This window comes from Musca vetustissima, unplaced genomic scaffold (genome assembly GCF_032173495.1).
Source record: "Musca vetustissima isolate MV318-11 ecotype Yass unplaced genomic scaffold, APGP_CSIRO_Mvet_v1 utg80434, whole genome shotgun sequence".
Classification (NCBI taxonomy): domain Eukaryota; kingdom Metazoa; phylum Arthropoda; class Insecta; order Diptera; family Muscidae; genus Musca; species Musca vetustissima.
In genome coordinates, this window is record NW_026872593.1 from 111,037 (window position 1) to 132,084 (window position 21,048).

General features: G+C 33.7%; 1 protein-coding gene across 1 annotated transcript; it reads right to left on the bottom strand.

Annotated features, from left to right (window-relative positions):
* Positions 1 to 302: 302 nt before the first annotated feature.
* Positions 303 to 14,554, bottom strand: LOC133331008 (scavenger receptor class B member 1; the record flags this gene model as incomplete). The annotated part of the gene is made up of 7 exons (XM_061539446.1): positions 303 to 875; positions 951 to 1,204; positions 3,180 to 3,435; positions 3,492 to 3,695; positions 4,338 to 4,476; positions 14,221 to 14,378; positions 14,459 to 14,554. Coding segments are annotated over 7 exons (1,680 nt in total), but the record flags the coding sequence as incomplete, so codon positions are not given.
* Positions 14,555 to 21,048: the final 6,494 nt, after the last annotated feature.

The following is a 21,048-nucleotide window of genomic DNA, read 5'->3' on the forward strand; positions in this document are numbered from 1 at the left end:
TTTCTATCATATCGTGCTAACAGGATTACTGCCTTAAACTAAGACTTTGTTAAAAAGAAGTTCTTTAACACTAAAAATATTGTCATTTTTTAAAAATTACATCACAATTAATTGCTGTTGTCTGCTCCTACGTGCACAAAAAATTGTTCTTAACTAGATAAACTAACATATTTCAGTTATACATATGTACATTGTTCTTTCTGATTTAGGTCCATAAATACCCAAATCATAAATATACATTTAAACGAATGTCTTTTGATTTCTGTTTTCTCGTTTTCCTAATTCTCTAACCATTCTATCTACTATGAACTAGAATCGCTGCTATTGGTCGTTAAAATGAGCACTTCATTGTCTGTTGTTGGTTCAGCGGAAATATCCACCCGACTCCCCCTCCTATTATTACTATTACAACCAACCCCACCACTATGTTCTGTGCTGGCATTATTTGTATTGCTGCTATTTGTCGATGTCGCCCTGAGCAGGGTATATGATTCGCGATGCATAAAGCGATGTTGATGATGAGCTATAAATGTACTGCTACGTCTTAATGAACGTCTGCCCATCTCCAATATTTCCAAGGTCGGATCATGGGCAAACACATAATTCTGATAGGCACGCAGGAACACATAAATTATGGCAATTGCCCCACCAGCTATCATCAGATACGAGCCAATGGGTATAACGGTTGGTGCGAAAACGGTGGCCAAATAAATCCATCGTCGTATCGGTGGTGTCAGATCAGAAATTCCCTCCTCCAGCCACATAACGGGAAACATAAAACTGCGAAAATCCTTGACGGGGAAAATGTGTTTCGCCTGGGTAACTCTCAGATTCAATTGGATGCGAACTTTACCCTCCAAGGGTACACCGAGTTTCTGTAAGAAAATACAAACAACAATAACAAATTAATATTTTACAAATTATATAACATCAAAAAAGTTGTTTCATACCGGTTGTATTTTAAAATAAGTTTCATGCTCATCGGGATTTGGTGACAAACCTTCTACAGTCTCCAATAATTGTGGGTCCGCCTGATAGAAATGTGGATTCGATAGATAGACGGGAGCACCATACTGGCAAGGACTAATATTTTGTAAACCCTTCAAGGCATTATAGTCTTTGGTATCATAACATTTATTTTCGGGATTACTCTCCGCATCTCCATAACTGTTTTCGGGTAATTTATATAAATCAGCATTTAAACCTGGGAAAATAAATATAGATATAAAAGAACATAAAAAATACATTTTTAAAAAAAATCTACGATTATAGCATCAAGCAATTAAAAACATAATTAATTAAGTTCGTCCGGGCTGAAAATTTTATACTCTATTCAGCAAGAATCCGATTTCGGTTGGAACCTAATAATACCTTTATGTGAGGGCTATAATAAAACTTGAACCTATATAGAAAAAAATCCAAAAATGTGTTTTACCCTCCAATATCCTGGAATGCCAAATTACTGTCCTTACATAGGGAATATGTGGCTAAAACCTTCAAAATTCTGACAATGAGACTCTACCCTTATATGGAGGCTATGTCAATACATTGACCTATATTGATAATTTTCTGTATATATGTAAGTCAGCTTTCCAGGACACTTTATAGCAATGATATTGTACGCGATCTGAAGACGGCTGCAGAAACTTTCAAACTTAGGCTACCCATCATTGGATATCTAAGAAATCCGAGCGGTATGTAGATAGCTTTAATCATAAGATTTGATTTAAAGGTCATCTTGGCTTTCTAATTGGAGGACTAAGAGGTCTTCTACTTACCTCTGATATTCTGATCTTCTTATTGGGATTCTAAATGGATGGTCTTATGTGGTTCTAATACGAAGTTATATTGGTCTTCTAATAAGAATATTTATGGGTTTTCCAATAAGAACTCATCCTGGCCTCCAGTAATAAGCTATTTTTCGTATATTAATCTTCTAATTGGAAGATATTTTGGTTTTCAGATAAGAAGTTTTAATAAGTTGGCCTCTTTATATTTTAATAAGACGGTTCCTTGGTATACTTGAAAGAAGACATATTCGTCCTCCGTGAAGACCTATTTGTCGCCTAATAAGAAACCCCATTGTTCCTCTAATAAGAACACCCAATGGACATCTTATTGGCCTTTTAATAAATTGGTCTTCTAACAAGACATTTTAATAAGAAGTCTCCTAACATAAAGACAAATTGGTCTTCTAATTAGATCTCTTAGTCTTATGTTGAAAAAGACTTCTTGACATTCTAAAAAGAAATTCTAATAAGTACACCTCTTTATATTTTAATAAGAAGGTCCCTTGGTATTCTTTAAAGAAAACGTATTCGTCGTCCGAGAAGACCTATTGGTCGCCTAATAAGAAAATCCATTGTTCCACTAATAAGAATACTTAATGGTCTTCTTATTGGAGGACATATTAGCCTTGTCAAATTGGTATTGTAACATAAAGATCAATTGGTCTTCAAATAACAAGACCTCTTGTTCTTCTAATCTTAACTCTTATTTTTCTATTAAGAATACTTCTTGGTATTCTAATAAGAAGAGTTCCTGATCTTCTAATAAGAAAACCCCCTAATCTTCGAATTAGAAGTCCTTTGGATCTTCCTTTTTTAATGTTCCTTTTGAGCGTCACTGGACGAAATCAAAACTATTTTAGTTCGTAAATTATTTCAAGACGAGACCATCCTGTAAGGAGGCGAATACCTTTTCTGAGGACATTTCCAATTCGTTAATGGAAATTTCGTCGCAAGCCACCTCGAAGCTATATGGGGTCTAATTCCGGTTTTCTCACCGAAGTGGAAATAATATGTCATTTCGATAATGATGCAGGCCAATTTTTTTAAGTTTATAGCTTTAGGCACATTTTTCTACCTAAGAGGCTGTAATTTAGCATTACAGATACCTGGTAAATAAAAAATATATTCTCAAAAAATTTAAAATTTTGTTTAAGGTATTTTTTTAATTTGTTTTTTTACGAATTCCTGTTTTGAAATGTTGCTGAATAATCATTAAATTCAAATCAGACCCTTGATAGTCCGGTAGACCTAAAATTTGTTTTTAAAAAGCCATGTTAGAGCCACGACTGTCGGATAGTCTCCAATACTTCTTTCATCGACGATTATCTAAAAGTCATGTAATTGATAGTTCTTAAAAATATTGATATTTTATTTTTTCCGCCAACTTACCATCCTTTTCAACTGACTTCTCATATTTCAATGGTATGACACGGCACAAATCCTTATCGTAGACATAAACCATATCCGATTTTGTTAGATCTCGTGGTGGGAAGAAAGAACCCTCCGAACCGGCAATTCGGGTGCATGGTTCTTCGTCCCATTGGGGAAAATGATCGTTACCATTTAGACGATCAATATAACCGAAATCCTGCATACCCAAGTAACCAGTCTTAATCGAGGACACTTCTGATAAGGTACCGTTGCGCTACAAGGTAAATATAATTAGTTTTATTTATAATGAAAACAAATGCAATTACTTACTGCAATTAATAATCCCATTCGTTCGCCAGGTCTCAAATGTTTCGGATAGAATTTGTGTGCCAGCGTTACCAGCGGATCATCATAGCCGAACACCAGTTGTTCAGCTGTTACATTAATAAATGGTTTAAATTTGGCAGCCGTCAATATGACAGATATTGTTTTCGATAATACGTAACCCAATTTGGGACTTAAGCTGGTTAATGTCTGGAAAAAAGAGGATTTCGAATATTTAGGATATAGGGAAAATTTTGCAGATTTGCCCACACTTTTATATCCAAAAAACTATTCTCGATTTTTTCTTAACTGTTTATTTTTGTAAACTTTTCATTATTTCTTATAATGTATGATACTGAAATTTTAAATTTTTTAAAATTTAAAATTTTTAATATCAAAAAAATCGATGTCTTCTGATTTATTTTCCTATTAGTATGTAATTGTTATTTTTTTCAACTTATTGAATAATTCTAATAAATTAATGACAAGCTATCAATCTACAAAAAATTAACTACAGAAACAACATCATTACTATAAGGTCATTTAAGATTTATAGTTTTTTTTTTTTTGAAAGTGTGCTAATATTGTTTTTATGTCCCATTAATAAAACTTCTCAAATTAAATAAAAACATCATTTCAGTTCAGCCTTGTCGCTGTCAAATACCTGTCAACACACTCAAATGATGATTGAGATGATTTTTAGGATGATAAATACGAGACAACTACGCCTATTTTACTTAATTCAATGACTGTTCGGCCCTACACGTCATTCGACATATGACGAAAAGACAAATAACCTGCAACTCATTTCGCGGCTATGTGGGTGTGTTCATTCGTCGATGGGTTACTTACCAGTAGAGGTATGTTAGGTGTGACAATTGGTGTATTCTTGTCAATACTTAATTCAGGAACAAATTCTAAGATTTTTTTGTGCTGATATGACACTGTGAAATTGTCGTGAAACTTAACGTTCACCTTTTGCATGTCTTCCCTGAAAAATAAAAAAATTGTATAATTATATTATTATTAAAATTTTCAGTAAAACTAAAAATAACATTTTCTATTTTGTTTCTTGAAATAAAAACAACAACATATTAATTTAAATCGAAAACTGAAATGTTTCTAAAAATAAATATAAATGCCAGTTTGTGACATGATGGTATGTAAAACCCTTTATGATGCTATTTTGTAATGTCAAAGAAAAATAAAAAATCGTGATAAGCTAAGATAATTGCTTAAGTAAAGCATGGCAGCAGGTCGACATTGATATACTCCCTACCATATGGAAGTAAGATGTGACTTCTCTTCCGGGATGCCTCATGAATACGAAATGTATATTTATCAAAATTATCTAATTCATGCCAAATGTTGGGGGGGTTTCGACCCCAACAATAAAAAAAATTCGAATTGCACTACAAACCTAATGACAAACGCAATATAACCGCCTTTTCGATATAAAGCTTAACATACAACACATCAGCGCGTACGAATGTCAAGTTCATTTAAACAAAAAAATAAAAATTAAATAAAAAATTCATTTAAAGGCCATTACGTATCCAGATGTTTATGTTTTAATTATTTCAGCTCTTGATTCGTAGCAACAAGACCGAGGCGGGATTTTAATATTTTTCGTTTCCATTTGAAACAAGTCGTATTGTTGGTGTTAAATCTAGCAATTGAGGTACTTATTGTTGGAATGGCCGGAATCCATTTACATTTGTTGGTAGGGTCATGTAAACGTTTTTTTCTTCTTTTTTTTGTAACGAACCTTGATATGTGCATAATATTTTTGATAAAAATTTTAATATTTTGTATACACAAGTACTATTGAAGGGAAGTTTTAAGGTTAAATTCTTGACAAAAGTAAAATGGACGATAGCGAAATGTGATATAGAAAAAATGTGGTCAGTTGCAATCTGTGTAACCCACTTCGCACCAATTCAGTAAAAAAGCCTCGAAATTCTAATAACAAGTTTACCTTTTTTTGGCTTAAGTCTAGTTTAGGGGCCCCACTTGGATCGCTTTGACCGGACTACCGTTAGTAGTCCTCGTTGAGCTGATTACAGTGATATATATATATATTTTATGTGGGGGAAATGCATACTTCCCGCGATATGGGCCTTGAGCATTCGGAGCATATCTTGGTTAAAACGGCAGTTTTACTAATGCCACCAAAGCAATATGGGTATCATTTTAAAAGGATTTGGATAGTGCTTTAAAACTAAATAAAGAATATATCAATAGAATCTATATGTATGCGCCTGTCCATAGGTGAAAGTCTACTTAAAAACCATAATTTTGATTCTGAAATTACTCTTAAAAAGGATTTGGATTGCGTAGCCATGTATGCACCTGTCCATAGGTGAAAGTCTTAACCCCCGGCCAAATGTCGGCTACTTAAAAACCATAAATTTGATTCGGAAATTGCTCTTGAAAAAGGATAGCTCTAAAAAATTGATCTAAAAAAGGCGCATACATGGCTACGCAGCCATATATGCGCCTGTCCATAGGTGAAAGTCTTAAGCCCCGGCCGAAGGCCGCCTACTTAAAAACCATAAATTTGATTCTGAAATTGCTCTTAAAAAAGGATTTGAATTGCGTAGCCATGTATGCGCTTGTCCATAGGTGAAAGTCTTAAGCCGGCTACTTAAATTGGAAACACGAGAAATCATGCCCGGCTTTCTATGTTTATGCTTTTTTGGGAAAGTTCTCTTTATAAGCTTTAAAATGATACCCATATTGCCTTTGTGGGATTAGTAAAACTGCCGTTTTAATCAAGATATGCTCCGAACTTTCAAGGCCCATATCTCGGAAAGTACGCATTTCCCCCACATGAAATATATATATCACTGTAATCAGCTGAACAAGGACTACTTACGGTAAAAATTTCAAAGCGATCCGAGTGGAGCCCCTAAACTAGACTTGTTCCGCGAACACATTACCTGGTCCTGAGTTTTAGGTCTGATTTTTCATACGAATTTTTTACTCTTATAGTGAATTACGGATATAGCGAACTTTTTTCATAACGAACTATTTACACTCTCAGTTTTCATTTAGTTTAATTCGGTTATAACGAACTTGATGCAAACTATATGATACCCTTCACTACTTTGGGTATATTCAATAGATGAATCCTAACAGATGTCGCGTTTTTGAAGGACCATTAATATGAAAATGGATCCATAAACATTTTATTCTGCAACCTATACTTCTTGTTCTTCTTCTTATAATGGGACAAAATTATGTAAATCAATTTAAAGCAAATATCAATACGGGTGTCCGATTGGATAAAAATGAGTAGTTTGGTACACCATTCGGACGGACGGAAATATATATCTTAATCTGGACCGATTTTTAGACCTAATTCAGTACGCTGTGCCAAATTCTGTGTAAATCGACAGATATATAGGGACATTGGTACACCATTTGGATTAAATCGGATGAACATATATATGGAAGCTATATCTAAATCTGGGCCGATTTTCGGGAAACTCAACACACATAATTCTAGACCTAATTCATTACGCTATGCCAAATTTCGTGCAAATCGAAAGATATATAGGGACTTTGATACACCGTTTATATAAAATCGGACGAAAATATAAATGGGAGCTATATCTAAATCTGGACCGATTTTCAGGAAACTTGACACACATCATTCTAGACCTTATTCAATACGCTAAGCCACATTTCGTACAAATCGGGCATTGGTACACCATTTACATTAATTCGGACGAAAATATATATGGGAGCTATATCTAAATCTGGACCGATTTTCAGGAACCTTGACACAGATCATTCTAGACCTAATTCAGTACGCTATGCCAAATTTCGTGTAAATCGAAAGATATATAGGGACATTGGACACCATTTACATTAAATCGGACGATAATATATATGGGAGCTATATCTAAATCTTAAGCGATTTTTTCCAATTTCAATAGGGTTCGTTCTTGGGCCAAATAAGTAACCTGTGCCAAATTTCATCCAATTCGAATCATAACTGCGACCTGTACTTTGTTTACAATTTGACATGGGCAGACAGAAGGACGGACATGCATAAATCGACTTAAAAAGTGCTTCTATGCATATTCTCAAAATAAACCATGTGTCTATCTCGTTTCCTTTTGCATGTTACAAACATATGCACAAAGACATAATACCCTGTACCACAGTGTGGTTTTGAAAAATTTCGAGCGAAGTCAATAATAATAGTTCATACCGGAGCCAGATATGTACTCTTTCTAATTGCGATCGTATTTTGAGATTCGGATTCGGAAAAGATGGAGCCAACAACAAAGTTTTGTCAATGTATTTTGTTCTTTTTATACCCTACACAACTATGTTGTCAGGGTATTATAGCTTTGTGCAGCCCCAAAAGTTTGTAACGCCGCGAAATATTGGTCCTAGACCCACCTTTAAGTATACCGATCGTCATATCTCGACTAGCTGAGTCGATCTAGACATGTGTGTCCGTCCGTCCGTCCGTCCGTCTGTCCATTATAATTTGTAAACACGATACAAGCCACAGTTATGGACCAATCTTCACGAAATTTTGCATGTAGGATGGGTTCTGGCCAATGAAGACCCCTATTGTTTTTGATAAAGATCGGTTAATATTTAGGGGATGAAATGGACCAAATACTAATTTTTTGTCGGTTTTTCTGGTCGCTCCAGAGGCCGCAATTACGGCGCGAACATCGTGAAATTTTACATGGAGAAGGGGATCGGGGCTAAGAATAAGCATACCTGTTTTGATAAAGATCGGTCAATATTTAGCGGGTCAAATGGACCCTGACTTTTGTGTGAAAAATTACAAAATTTTTATTCTGGGACGTATATACTTGCTCCTGAAGGACATATATTCGAGATGTTGATAGTATGTCCAAGATGAGTTGTTGACCTTCAAATTGAACCCAATTATATGGCTGTATGTACTCCGATGCGGGAGTTATACGTAATTAAGTAAAGGTGACTATGTGCATATTATTACTATTACTCCATTAGAGGACGGAAATGTCTCGCTGATCGCTTTGAAATTGTACATGAAGTTCCGATTATGGTCAAGGACGACGCTTATAGTTTTCGGTGAAGTTGAGATTTCATTTAGGGGGTGCAATGAACCGAAAACTTTAATTTTGTCAGATTTTCTAGTCGCTTTAGAGGCAATTATTATATACAGAACATCATATATTTTACAAGGTGAAGGGGATCTGACCAAATACTTAGAGCGGCTTTTTAGATGATGATCGGTCAATTTTCGGAGGGTCAAATCAACCAAAACCTAAAGTGACCAATTTTTTATTCTATTTATTCTTTTTATTCTCTCCAAGAAAAAAACATTTTGGAAAATATGCAAGGCTTAGAAATAGTTGTTGATCTATAATCTGTGAAAAGGGTGCAAATATCACGAAATATTGCCCAGGCTCAGAATATAGAACCGCCGAAAGTGTGATTTTCGTGGTAGTTGTGTAGGGTATCGTATGGTCGGCCCTGTCCGACTATACTGCTCCGCTCACTGGTTTATTTAAATATTTAAATACATGTATGCAAAGTTTTTTTGTCGACCGATTGAAAATTGCCGAAATTTTAATTCGAGAATGAGTTGAGTCCCCTTAAATTGGATCAGATTCAGATATAGCTCCCGGATATGGTCTAATATATATTTTTTAAATTACTTCCAATATACCCAAAGTGGTGTATTGTGCCATATTGCCTGATCACCTGACATTTTTATGTACTGTTGTACATTATGTATAAATGTCAAGGTCAAAATAATAATAGTTTTGACGCAAGCAATTACAATTACTGCGACATACATATTAACAATAGTATGTAATTTTTTTTGATGCCCACGATTAAAAACAAAACACTACTCCTGTGGATTTCTTAATGGCTAAATAATAATATTTTTATAAAAAAAATTAAAATTAAATAAAAAAATGTTTACGATCCTTTAGCCAATTACAAAACTAAAACTATGAATGCTGGAATATTTTGTAAAACGCAAAGCACATGCCGTTATGGCAATAACTGTCAACATTTATATATCACTATGACTCAGTAGGTTGTCATCCTTCCTCCATTCGGGTAAATCACCATAATCACTAAGGCAATATCCACAGTGTGTATGTGCGTGTGTCGCCATGAGTCAGTAGATTTATCTGTTGAAGGCGAGCATATGCGCATGCGCCCATCACCAACCATCGTTCATCATCAACACCATCCTCAGTTATGTATGAGAGTGAGCGCGAGTGTGTCCGTGATTATTTAAATGTCTTAATAAAAATCATATTAAATCACTCGAAGTACTGCTGTTGCTGCTGCGCCCCAAAGGTAAAGCACATGTAAACAAACAAAACTGTCAAGCGCCAATTGCCCAGCGTTTGTTAACAACTTCGTTTTGTTTTTTTTTTTTATGTGATACCTAGCCGGGCATTAAATGTTTTCTAGTTAAACTCGTGGTGGTGGTGGCTTTTAAACGTTTGTGGTTCATAACTTAGTTTTACTATTTAACTGCCCTGCTATTGTTGTGGATCGAGTGTTTGCTTGTTTGGCCATTTGTCTGTCTTTTGAGGCTTTTTTGTTTGAGATATTTGTACTCTGGTTTGTTGTGGTTAAATTATGCTAACCAAAAACAACAAAAACTAAACAATTTGTTTCTTATAAGATCGCAATTGTTTTGTGGGTGTTAAGGCGACTATTTGACACCTTTTGTTTTGTTTTTAAAAGTAAATATTTTTTGTCACATTAATCTTATTGGGTTGGCTATTACAGGAAATATTGTCAATATTGTGTTGCGATAATTAATTATACAAAAACGTGCTAAAATTAATATATGATGTTGGTGGGGATATTTCCCAAAAGGTGTTTATATTTAGAAACAAAAATGTGGAGAAGACGTGTGACGTATATTCTAGTATCTTTATTTTTAATGCCTTATTTGGAAATAGTAAGGAAAGGACTAATCAAGTGATTTTTTTTTATTTTCGTTTAATTGAAATGTTGTTTAACTAAATCCGGGTTACCTTTAACCCATTTTGTCGTTGAATATTAACTATATGTCATTCTATGTAAATTTAATTTGCAAATAAATTTTGCATTTAACCGCATCACATATAATCTCAATGAGGTTAGAGAATAAATTTCCATTGCACTGGAAAATTTTGAATCTCTTATGATTACTATAAATCATTTCTTAGTTCTATTAGAAATGCCATTCAAAAAGTCGAGAAACTGTTATTAAGTAATGATAACAAATTAACATTTTTATGCAGCTAGTAATAGGGAGAGGAAATAAAATTACAAACTACTAACTTTATAAATTATTCAATATTCAGTTGTAAATGAATTGCCGGTGCCATGTTATAATTTATCGTTCAAATGCAAAAAAAGTTCTGTAATTGTAATTACAATAGGTTTTAGTATTCTACGAATAGTGCTGGAATCAAGAAATTGGATTAAGAAAGGGAAATACGTTTCTGAATAATTATTTATCTGTTTAGTATGTTGTTACAGAAATATAATTAATTCAAATCGGTATCACTAATTTAGAGTAAAGTTGAAGGTATCTTTCTTACAAACAAATATTTCTCTCGTAAAATGATCGGAAGCTTTATCATTAAAAATTGTGATCGCAAATTTAATGTAGCGAAAATTAAGCGAGAACTTTGCCAAAGACCTCTTCAATTGGTCAATTAAGAGTTAAGATTTTAGACAAAAATATTCCTCTTTTTTTTGCAAAAAAATAACTATCTAAAATGCAAGGATTTCCAGATTTCATGAGAAACCAAGAAACCAAACCCCACACTATAAAAAATTATTTTTTTTCTTAAGGGAACCCCCTCCATTCACGATTTTTTTTAAGATTTTAAATAAGCTGGTAAATGAATACCAATGCTTGTTAAGGTTTGCAACTTTGCACATATCGACGCCTCCGAAGAATAGTATGCTAAGTCTGAAAAGTGAGTTTTTCAGCAGAAGCTCTCAAAGTATGGAAGTTTCTTAAATCTTACGTGCCATGCTAAGTACATTTTTGCCTATAACTTTGGTTTGGATTGGCCGATGATTACCAAAATTTCAGAGAATTTAAATTAAGGACCGTAGTATCTAAAACATGCTAAAACAGGCTAAGTCGACTTAGCACACTATGGTTCGGAGGCGTCGATATATATTTGAAGATTTAAAAAGGAAGAAAAATAATTTACAAAAAAATTTGTTCTTGTTTTGTTGTTGTCTTTTGTGATCAAAGAAAAGTCTTTATTTTTACTGGCTCCTCGCTGGAACATCGGAATCCGAAAATTCCAACGGTGTTAGAAAGATTACATATCTGATTCTCGTATGAACTAAGATTATTGACATCGCACAACGATTAAAAAAATGGCGGAACTTTGAATTTTTGTTTTTTGGAAAATCACCTATTTTTGACCACAAACTAAGTTCAAAAATAAGGAAGATCTCCACCGAGTGGCTTTATCTTAGCTACATGAGAAGCCATCTTGCTGTCACTTGATGCTAATGCAATAAATCGGCTATATTTTCAAAAATTGTTGAGATTTTCACTTATATGGACATTCTTGAATTAGTGTAGGTTCGAATTAAAACAAAATAAAAAAACCAGTGAGCGGAGCAGTATAGTCGGACGGGGGCGACCATACGATACCCTACACAACTTCCACGAAAATCTAATTCTGATCTTGGGCAATATTTGCACTCTCTTGACCTTCACCGTGGGTTGTGTTGTTATGCTTTGATTTCAATTGTGGCCTATATATCGACTCAAAAAAACCCAAAAAGATTAAGTTTTCGGTTCACTTTATCCCAATTTTATTATCTGATCATCACCGAAAACTACAGGCGTTGTCCTTAACTCATAGAAAATTTCAAAGCGATCAGCGCTATATTTTCGCCCTCTAGGGTGGTAATGGGTTACTAAATAATATTTGAATACGTAAGCACCTGAAAATATTTAAAGGTAACTCCCACATCTGAGTACATACGGTCAGGGTCCATTTGACACGTTAAATATTGACCAATCTTTATCAAAACAGGCACGGTTATTCTTTGGCCCAATCCCCATTCTCCATGTAAAAATTCGATATGTTTGGGCCATAATTGCGTCCTCTGGAGCGACCAGAAAATCAGACAAAAATAAAGTTTTTGGTCCATTTCACCCCCTAAATATTAATTAAATCTTTACCAGAAACAATAGGGGTCTTTATTGGCCAGAACCCATCCTACATGCAAAATTTCGTGAAGATTGGTCCATAACTGTGGCCTGTATCGTGTTTACAAATTATAATGGACAGACGGACGGACGGACACACATGTCTAGATCGACTCAGCTAGTCGAGATATGACGATCGGTATACTTAAAGGTGGGTCTAGGACCAATATTTCGCGGCGTTACAAACTCTTGGGGCTGCACAAAGCTATAATACCCTGACAACATAGTTGTGTAGGGTATAATTAAATTTTTTGAAACCGAGAATGGGTGGGGTCCCCTTAAATATTCAATATTCCGTTGTAAATGAATTGCTGTAATTTCTTGATTCCAACATTATTCATAGAATATTAGTATTCTAAGAATAATGTTGGAATCAAGAAATTAACGAAAGCGAAAAAAGTTTCCGAATAATTAATTATCTGCTTTAGTTTGTTTTTTTACAGAAATATAAATAAATAAAATCTGTATCACTAATTTAGAGGTATCTTTTTTTTTTAAATGTAAACAAATATGAATCGTTTATTTTGAAAGTGGCTTAAGTCCATTTAGGTTTGATAAAAAAAAATTCTAAAAAAAACGACCTTAAGTTCGACCAGGCCAATCATTTTGTACTTTCTGTCATTTGGAGTGCAAATAAACTGTGATTGGAACTTTAATGTAGCGAAAATTAAGCGACAACTTTATATAGGGTCAATTTAAAACCATCGAAAATGTTTAGCTTCCAAGAACTGTAATGCCAAGACATCTTTAATTGGTCGATTGAGGGCTAAGATTTTAGATTTAATTTTTATTTATCCCGGCATACGTATTAAGACTATGAAATTGAACAGTTATTATTAAATAAATATTACAATCAGCACTAAATGTTCACCTTTTGTTTAAGTTCCGAAAGTGTTGTTTTTATTACAACAAACCGTCCGTCCATTGTTTACCCATTTATTCCTGATTCAGCAATTAATTGGCCTAAATACTGGCATTGGCTAATTGTGATTTACGAAGTGCTATAACAGCAGATTACTTAGTTAAATAATGATAGGGGTGTGTGTGTAGTTTTCTGGTAATTTATTGACTACATTTTAGTGCAATGCGATGTGGGACCTAATCCATACTTTAATGACCAGCCATTTTGCCAGCAAAGTGGAAAACAACAAAAACAACGAAGTTTTAGTTTCATAGAAATGCCATTTAAAACAGAACTAAATAGAAGGCAATTATTTATACGTGTTTCTCCTTAATTTCTTTTAATAAGTTATAACGAATAATTAAAAATTGTATTTTCATATATTTAAATGTTTTTGTTGTCAAAATGAAACTCATAGAACAATAAATTGTGACATCATAAACAGTTTTTTATGTTGAGAAAACGTTTACATTTTCCACATCAGTGAAGATCAGTTCTAGAACCTACTTAGTATAAAGTTTATTTTAACTCAAATTCAGAATAATAAACATAACTACGCTATCGGTTAATTACTTTTAGACTTTGTGCACACACACACACACACTCACCTATAAACAAAAGGTCCAACCTCTTGTAGCTTTGGTTTTTCGCCACTTAGAAACCCCTCGGGATTTGTGACATTATAAATGTAGACTTTAGTTAGACGAATGACCCCTGGTCTCTGCCAATAATGATAACTGAGCGTATCGTTCCACAGCCTTAAATTCTGTAATGATAGCAAAGCAAAAATATATTTAAAATAGTAACAAGGAAATAAAACTAGAATTATATTTATTGGATATTTACCTTTAATATGAAATAATCTAACCATGGTATTGTGGTTAGGAGAATGCCTAAAATTAATGTTATTATACCAATAATTATCACAGCTAGTCTATCTGAAATGAAACAAATTGAAAAAAGTTTCACAATTCATTAGTTTTACGAATTTTTAAAATTATTTTAATTAAAGAAAATAATAATAAAATAAGTAAGCGTACATTGGAGTATGAGTTAAACAAAGTACAGGTCGCATTTATGATTCCAATTGGATGAAATTTGGCACAAATCACTTATTTGGCCCAAGGACGAACCCTATTGAAATTGGAAAAAATCGCTTGAGATTTAGATATAGCTCCCATATGTATATTATCGTCCGATTTAATGTAAATGGTGGAAATTTGGTAAAGCGTACTGAATTAGGTCTAGAATGATGTGTGTCAAATTTCCTGAAAAACGGTTCAGATTTAGATATAGCTCCCATATATATTGTCGTCCGATTTAATGTAAATGGTGTACCAATGTCCCTATATATTTTTCGATTTACACGAAATTTGGCATAGGGTACTGAATTAGGTCTAGAATGATGTGTGTCAAATTTCCTGAAAATCGGTCCAGATTTAGATATAGCTTCCATATATATTGTCGTCCGATTTAGTGTAAATGTTGTACCAATGCCCCTATATATTTTCGATTTTCACGAAATTTGGCATAGCGTAATGAATTAGGTCTAAAATGATGTGTATTAAGTTTCCTGAAAATCGCTTCAGATTTATATATAGCTCCCATATATATTTTCGTCCGATTTAATGTAAATGGTGTACCAATGCAGCTATATATCATTCGATTTACACGAAATTTGGCATAGCGTACTGAATTATGTATAGAATGGTGTGTGTCAAGTTTTCTGAAAATCGGTCCAGATTTAGATATAGCTCCCATATATATTATCGTCCGATTTAATGTAAATGGTGTACCAATGCCCGTATATATCTTTCGATTTGCACGAAATTTTGCATAGCGTACTGGATTAGATCTAGAATGAAGTGTGTTAAGTTTCCTGTAAAATCGGTTCAGATTTAGATATAGCTCCCATATATATTATCGTCCGCCCCATATATCTTTCCATTTACACGAAATTTGACATAGCGTACTGAATTAGGTCTAGAATGATGTGTGTTAAGTTTCCTGAAAATCGGCCCAGATTTAGATATAGCTTCCATATATATTTCCGTCCGATTTTTAGTAAATGGTGTACCAAACTGCTCATTTTTATCCAATCGGACACCCGTATTGATATTTGCTTTAAATTGATTTACATAATTTTGTCCCATTATAAGAAGAATAAGAAGAACAAGAAGTATAGGTTGCAGAATAAAATGTTTATGGATCCATTTTCATATTAATGGTCCTTCAAAAACGCGACATTCATTTATTGAATATACCCATAGTGGTGAAGGATAAGGACTCAGAAATATTTCTATAGACATATTTTGAGCCTTGGAGAACTTAGAAAACAATCTATAGAAGTATATTGAACACTGGAGGCCTGAGAAAATTTTCTATAGAAATCTATTTTGCCTGAAAGGCTCAGAAAAATTCTAAAGAAATCTATTGAGCCCTATAGAGTCTATTGAACACTGGAGGCCTGAGAAAATTTTCTCTAAAAATCTATTGAGCCCTGGAGAGCTGTTGTTCTGTACAATTTTTCTAGCTCTCATTTTGAAATATCATTGAGGTGAATATAATTTTTTGAAATATAACAAATTTCATATAATTTTTTGTTGCTTTTATTTTGACCATCTACGACGTGTATTAATTTTTTTTAGGTTCTTCCAGGAAATTGTTTATGTGGGTTCCAATATAAAGGTCAAGTTTATGTTTTCTTTATTTTTGATGTGGCAATCGGTGTTTTTGGTGGGTTATATATTTTTCGCAGAAAATTATCAATATTTCGTGGATGCAGTTTTGAAATTCGCCCCTGTGCCAATTTTTCACATTTTTCAGTACCACTATAATCTTATAAAAGTGAAAGTATTTTTTTATTTAACATTTACCATTATTACAAATTCGTATAGCCTTTCGATTTGTAGAAATTTCTGTAAATAGCACATAGGACTTTCCACATAGCACACACTTAAAAATGTCCGAACATATAATATTTTTAAATGGTAAATATGTCGTTTCATTTTCATCGAAATATTTTCCACTATTCGAAATATAACATAAATATTTGAAGAAAGAAAGCATTTTATTAGAATTTTCACTTCTTCGCTTGAATGTAACATTTTAAACAACTATCACGCTTTTCGATTGATATCTATGATCGAAAATATATATTTTCCTACTTTCGAATCTATATGTAACGCTCTGATTTTGACATTTTTCTGACGCCGCACGCTAAAATCGACACAAGTTATACGATACTTGTTAAACACTCTTTAAGTTCGACTTTTCATTTTGACTTGATATTTCCGTATAGTTTTGTTTGAATTTTGAAAAAGTAATAAAGATGCACACTGACATTCATACTCATACATACAACGAATTTTTCAATTGCAAGCCATTGGCAAATTGTTTACGTTTGCAATGTCTTTCATAAATATGTATATGTATATTTTGCAGAATCAGTAAAAATCATGGCAATTCGGTAGGTAATGACAACAAAGAAAACTAGCTAAGATTAAGGTAAACTGACAACTTGCACGACGGTCGGAGTAGTTGTATTTCAAAGTCCCCAAATATGGCTAGCTATGGAAAGAACTTTTGAGTTTCTATAAGAAAACTCATGAAGGTGTCATGACCTTCTGTAAAGATCACAATTGATATTATTTAAAATGTTTCCATTTCTAAAAAAATCTCTCCACTTTCAACTTCTCCTTTCCTTTGAAGACCAGAAGGTCTTCTTATAGGATGGTATTCTTATAAAAGGCTAGATGGTTTTCTTATGGAAAAGCAGAATATCTCTTTCTAGAAGCCATACTCTAGAAAGTCTTTTTATAGAAGACCAGTAGGTCTACTCCGTAACATTTTAACAACATTCGATATTGTTTATTTTGCAACAATTTCATTTGTTTGTTTTGTTGTTTTTACTATAACAAAAGAAAACTAGTAAGGAAAGTAGTAAAGTCGGACTGGGCCGACTATATGATACCCTTCACCACTTTGGGTATATTCAACATATGTATCCTAAAAGACGTCAATTTTTCGAAGGAAAATTGACATGAACTTGGACGATGTCAATCGGCCTAGCTATGGATATTTAGTGCACCTTTTACCTAAAATCGGGCGAAACTATATATGGGAGCTATATCTAAATCTGAACTTAGCACACATCTTTCTAGACTCAATTCAGTACGCTATGCCAAAATTCGTGCAAATCGAAAGATTTTGAAGGACTATTGGTAAATCTGAACCGATTTTCACAAAACTTAGCACACACTATATATAGGAGCTATATCGTGCAAATCGAAAGATTTTCCGAATTTCACAAAACCTAGCACACGTCTATATATGGGAGACTTAATTCAGTACGCTATGCACAAAATCTCGCCTAATGCAAATCGAAAGATTTTCAGGGACTTTGGTGCACCATTTACCAAATATATATATATATATATATATATGGGAGCTATATCTAAATCTGAAACGATTTTTCCGATTTTCCCTTAGGCCAAATTGAGCTGTAGCACACATCGGATTGTCGACTTAATTTGTTTACAATTTAACATCAATGCGGACGGACAAATTCGTGAAAATCTAATGATTTTCAAAAGGAACCATGGGCTATCTCGATTCCTTTTGCCTGTTACAAACATATCAAAGACATAATAATATATGTGGTGAGGGTATACAAGTTGCAGTATAAGTCTAAAAGTTACAGTATTTTCTACCAATTTCAATACGGTATTTTTCCTTATGTCTTTTTATTATAAAAAACAAATCAATGGGATGTGTCAAATTTCATCCAATTCGGATCATAAATGCGACCTGTACTTTGCTCACAAAAATACATGGACGAACGGACATGGGTCTATCGCGATTCTTTTGCCTGTTACAAAATATGCACAATGATATAAGAATATTTTGTGTTTTTAATACCCTGTACCACAGTGTGGTGAAGGGTATGAAATCCTTTTGGTCTTTTACCACCTTATCTTCTTGTTAAAAGTTACAGAACTTCTTCAAGAATATCTCTTATATGAATGCCTTCTTATGGAGACCTTCTGATATTCTATAAGAAGGCCTTCTTGTTTTCTATAAGAACGCCTTCTGGACTTCCATAAAAAGGCTCTTCTATAAAAAAATAGCCTTTTGTTTTCTATAATAAGACCTTCTGCATTTCGATAAAATCACCTTATCGAACTTACAGAAGAACAATCAAAATTTCATATTTATTTCTATGAAAAATTTTGTGGTCTTCTTTAAGGGAACCTGTGGCCTTCAATAAAAGGGAACCTGTGGCCTTCAATTGGATGAAATTTGGCTCAGCTCGTTTATTTGGCCCAAGGACGAACCCTATTGAAATTGGGAAAAATCGGTTCAGATTTTTCGTCCGATAGTCTAGAATGATGTGTGCAAAGTTTCTTGAAAATCGGTTCAGATTTAGATATAGCTCCCATATATAGTTTAGGCCGATTTTAGGTAAATAGTCCACTAAAGTCCCTATATATCTTTCGATTTGCACGAAAATTGGCACAGCGTAATGAATAAGGTCTAGAATGATGTGTGTAAAGTTTCGTGAAAATCAGTTCAGATTTAGATATAGCTCCCATATATAGTTTCGCCCGATTTAAGGTAAATGGTCTACCAAAGTCCCTAATTATCTTTCGATTTGCATGAAATTTGGCATAGAGTACTGAATTAAGTCTGGAATGATGTGTGCAGAGTTTCGTGAAAATGGGTTCAGATTTAGATGTAGCTCCCATATACATTTTCGTCCGATTTTTTGTAATTGGTGCTCAAAGTCCCATATATCTTTCGATTTGCACGAATTTTGGTATAGGGTACTGAATTAAGTCTAGAATGATGTTGCTAGGCCGATTATCACAACTTACTGAAGTAATAAAAATTATCTCTGGCAAGTTTCCGTGAAATCAGTTCAGATAGAGATATATAATAAACACGTTACATACGTCTGTTAGGATACATATCATATACATATCATATAGTCGGCCCAGTCCGACTTTACTACTTTCCTTACTGGTTTTATTCCGATTTTAAAATTTACATACATAGTCGATCTCTGTCTGATTTTGATATTTTACATACATTCAGTTGACCGACATTCTTCCTTTTGTCACAAATTGGCATTGCCATAAATTTTGCTCGGTATAGAACAACAGTTGCTTTTAAGATTTGCATATACTTGTAAGAAAAGCTCGCAAAAAATTTAGATTTAATCGTTCTATTCTAAATCGTTAAAACGTGAATTAAAGAGAACAAAAAAAAAATAAATAAATAAATAAATAAATGAATAAAGAAGGCGGGTGCTGTCATTGAATGTCTGATGTTTATTGGTTACAGCAAATTAAGTCGTCACTGCCACCGCCACTGAAAGGTTGGTAAACATATTTATATATGCATTTGCATGTATGTGTATAGTATAGATTTAGCATCAAAACAAAACCGAACAACAAACAAGTGAAAAAGCGTTAAGTTCGGCCGGGCCGAACTTTGTATACCCTTCACCATAGATATACTGACAGGTACTAGAAATGAAAATAAATGAAACAAACCAAAAAGTGGACCTATACCGACATGTCTAAAATCGGATTATGTAAACCATAATACAAATTTCAGAAATTTTTAATTGATAATTCAAATTCGAAGATGGGGAATATCGGTCCACTCCTTCTGAAACCTCCACAGAGGCTAGGTCTAAATGCGACTATAGGTCATTATCGAACCTTACGTTCTAATTTTTTACCTCGCTATCCTCTGCAGGTGAAATGATTACACTAGAGTCTTAGAACCAAACTCAAAACGCGGAACATATCAGATAACTATATTAATATAAAAAAGGGGGTTATATGGGGACTACCCCAAAAAGGGGGCGAATATTAATAATTTTTGGTAGAGAGATTTGGTACCTATTAAGAACTCAAAATACTAAATTACAGCTAATTCGGCGGAAAAATACGATCAAAACCCCCAAAATTCTAAAAATTGGGAGGTACCATTATATAGGGGCTACCAGAAAAAGTGGACCTATATTTATAATTTTTTGTGGAGACATTAAGGACCCAATAAGAACCCAATGTAGCAAAGTTCAGCGAAAAACGTGCTCAAGAACCCCAAAATACCGAAAATTGGGGGCTACCCGAAAAAATTTACCTATATACATAATTTTTTTTTAGAGAGGTTTGGTACCTATTAAGAACTCAAAACTTTAAATTACAGCCAATTCGGCGGTAAAATACGACCAAAACCCCCAAAATACTGAAAATTAGGAGGTTCCGTTATATGGGGGCTACCAGAAAATATGGACCTATACTTATAATTTTTTGTGGAGACATTTAGTATCCAATAAGAACCCAATGTACCAAGTTTCAGCGAATTCGGCTGAAAAAGGCGCTCAAGAACCCTAAAATACCGAAATTTGCCGGGTACCCTTA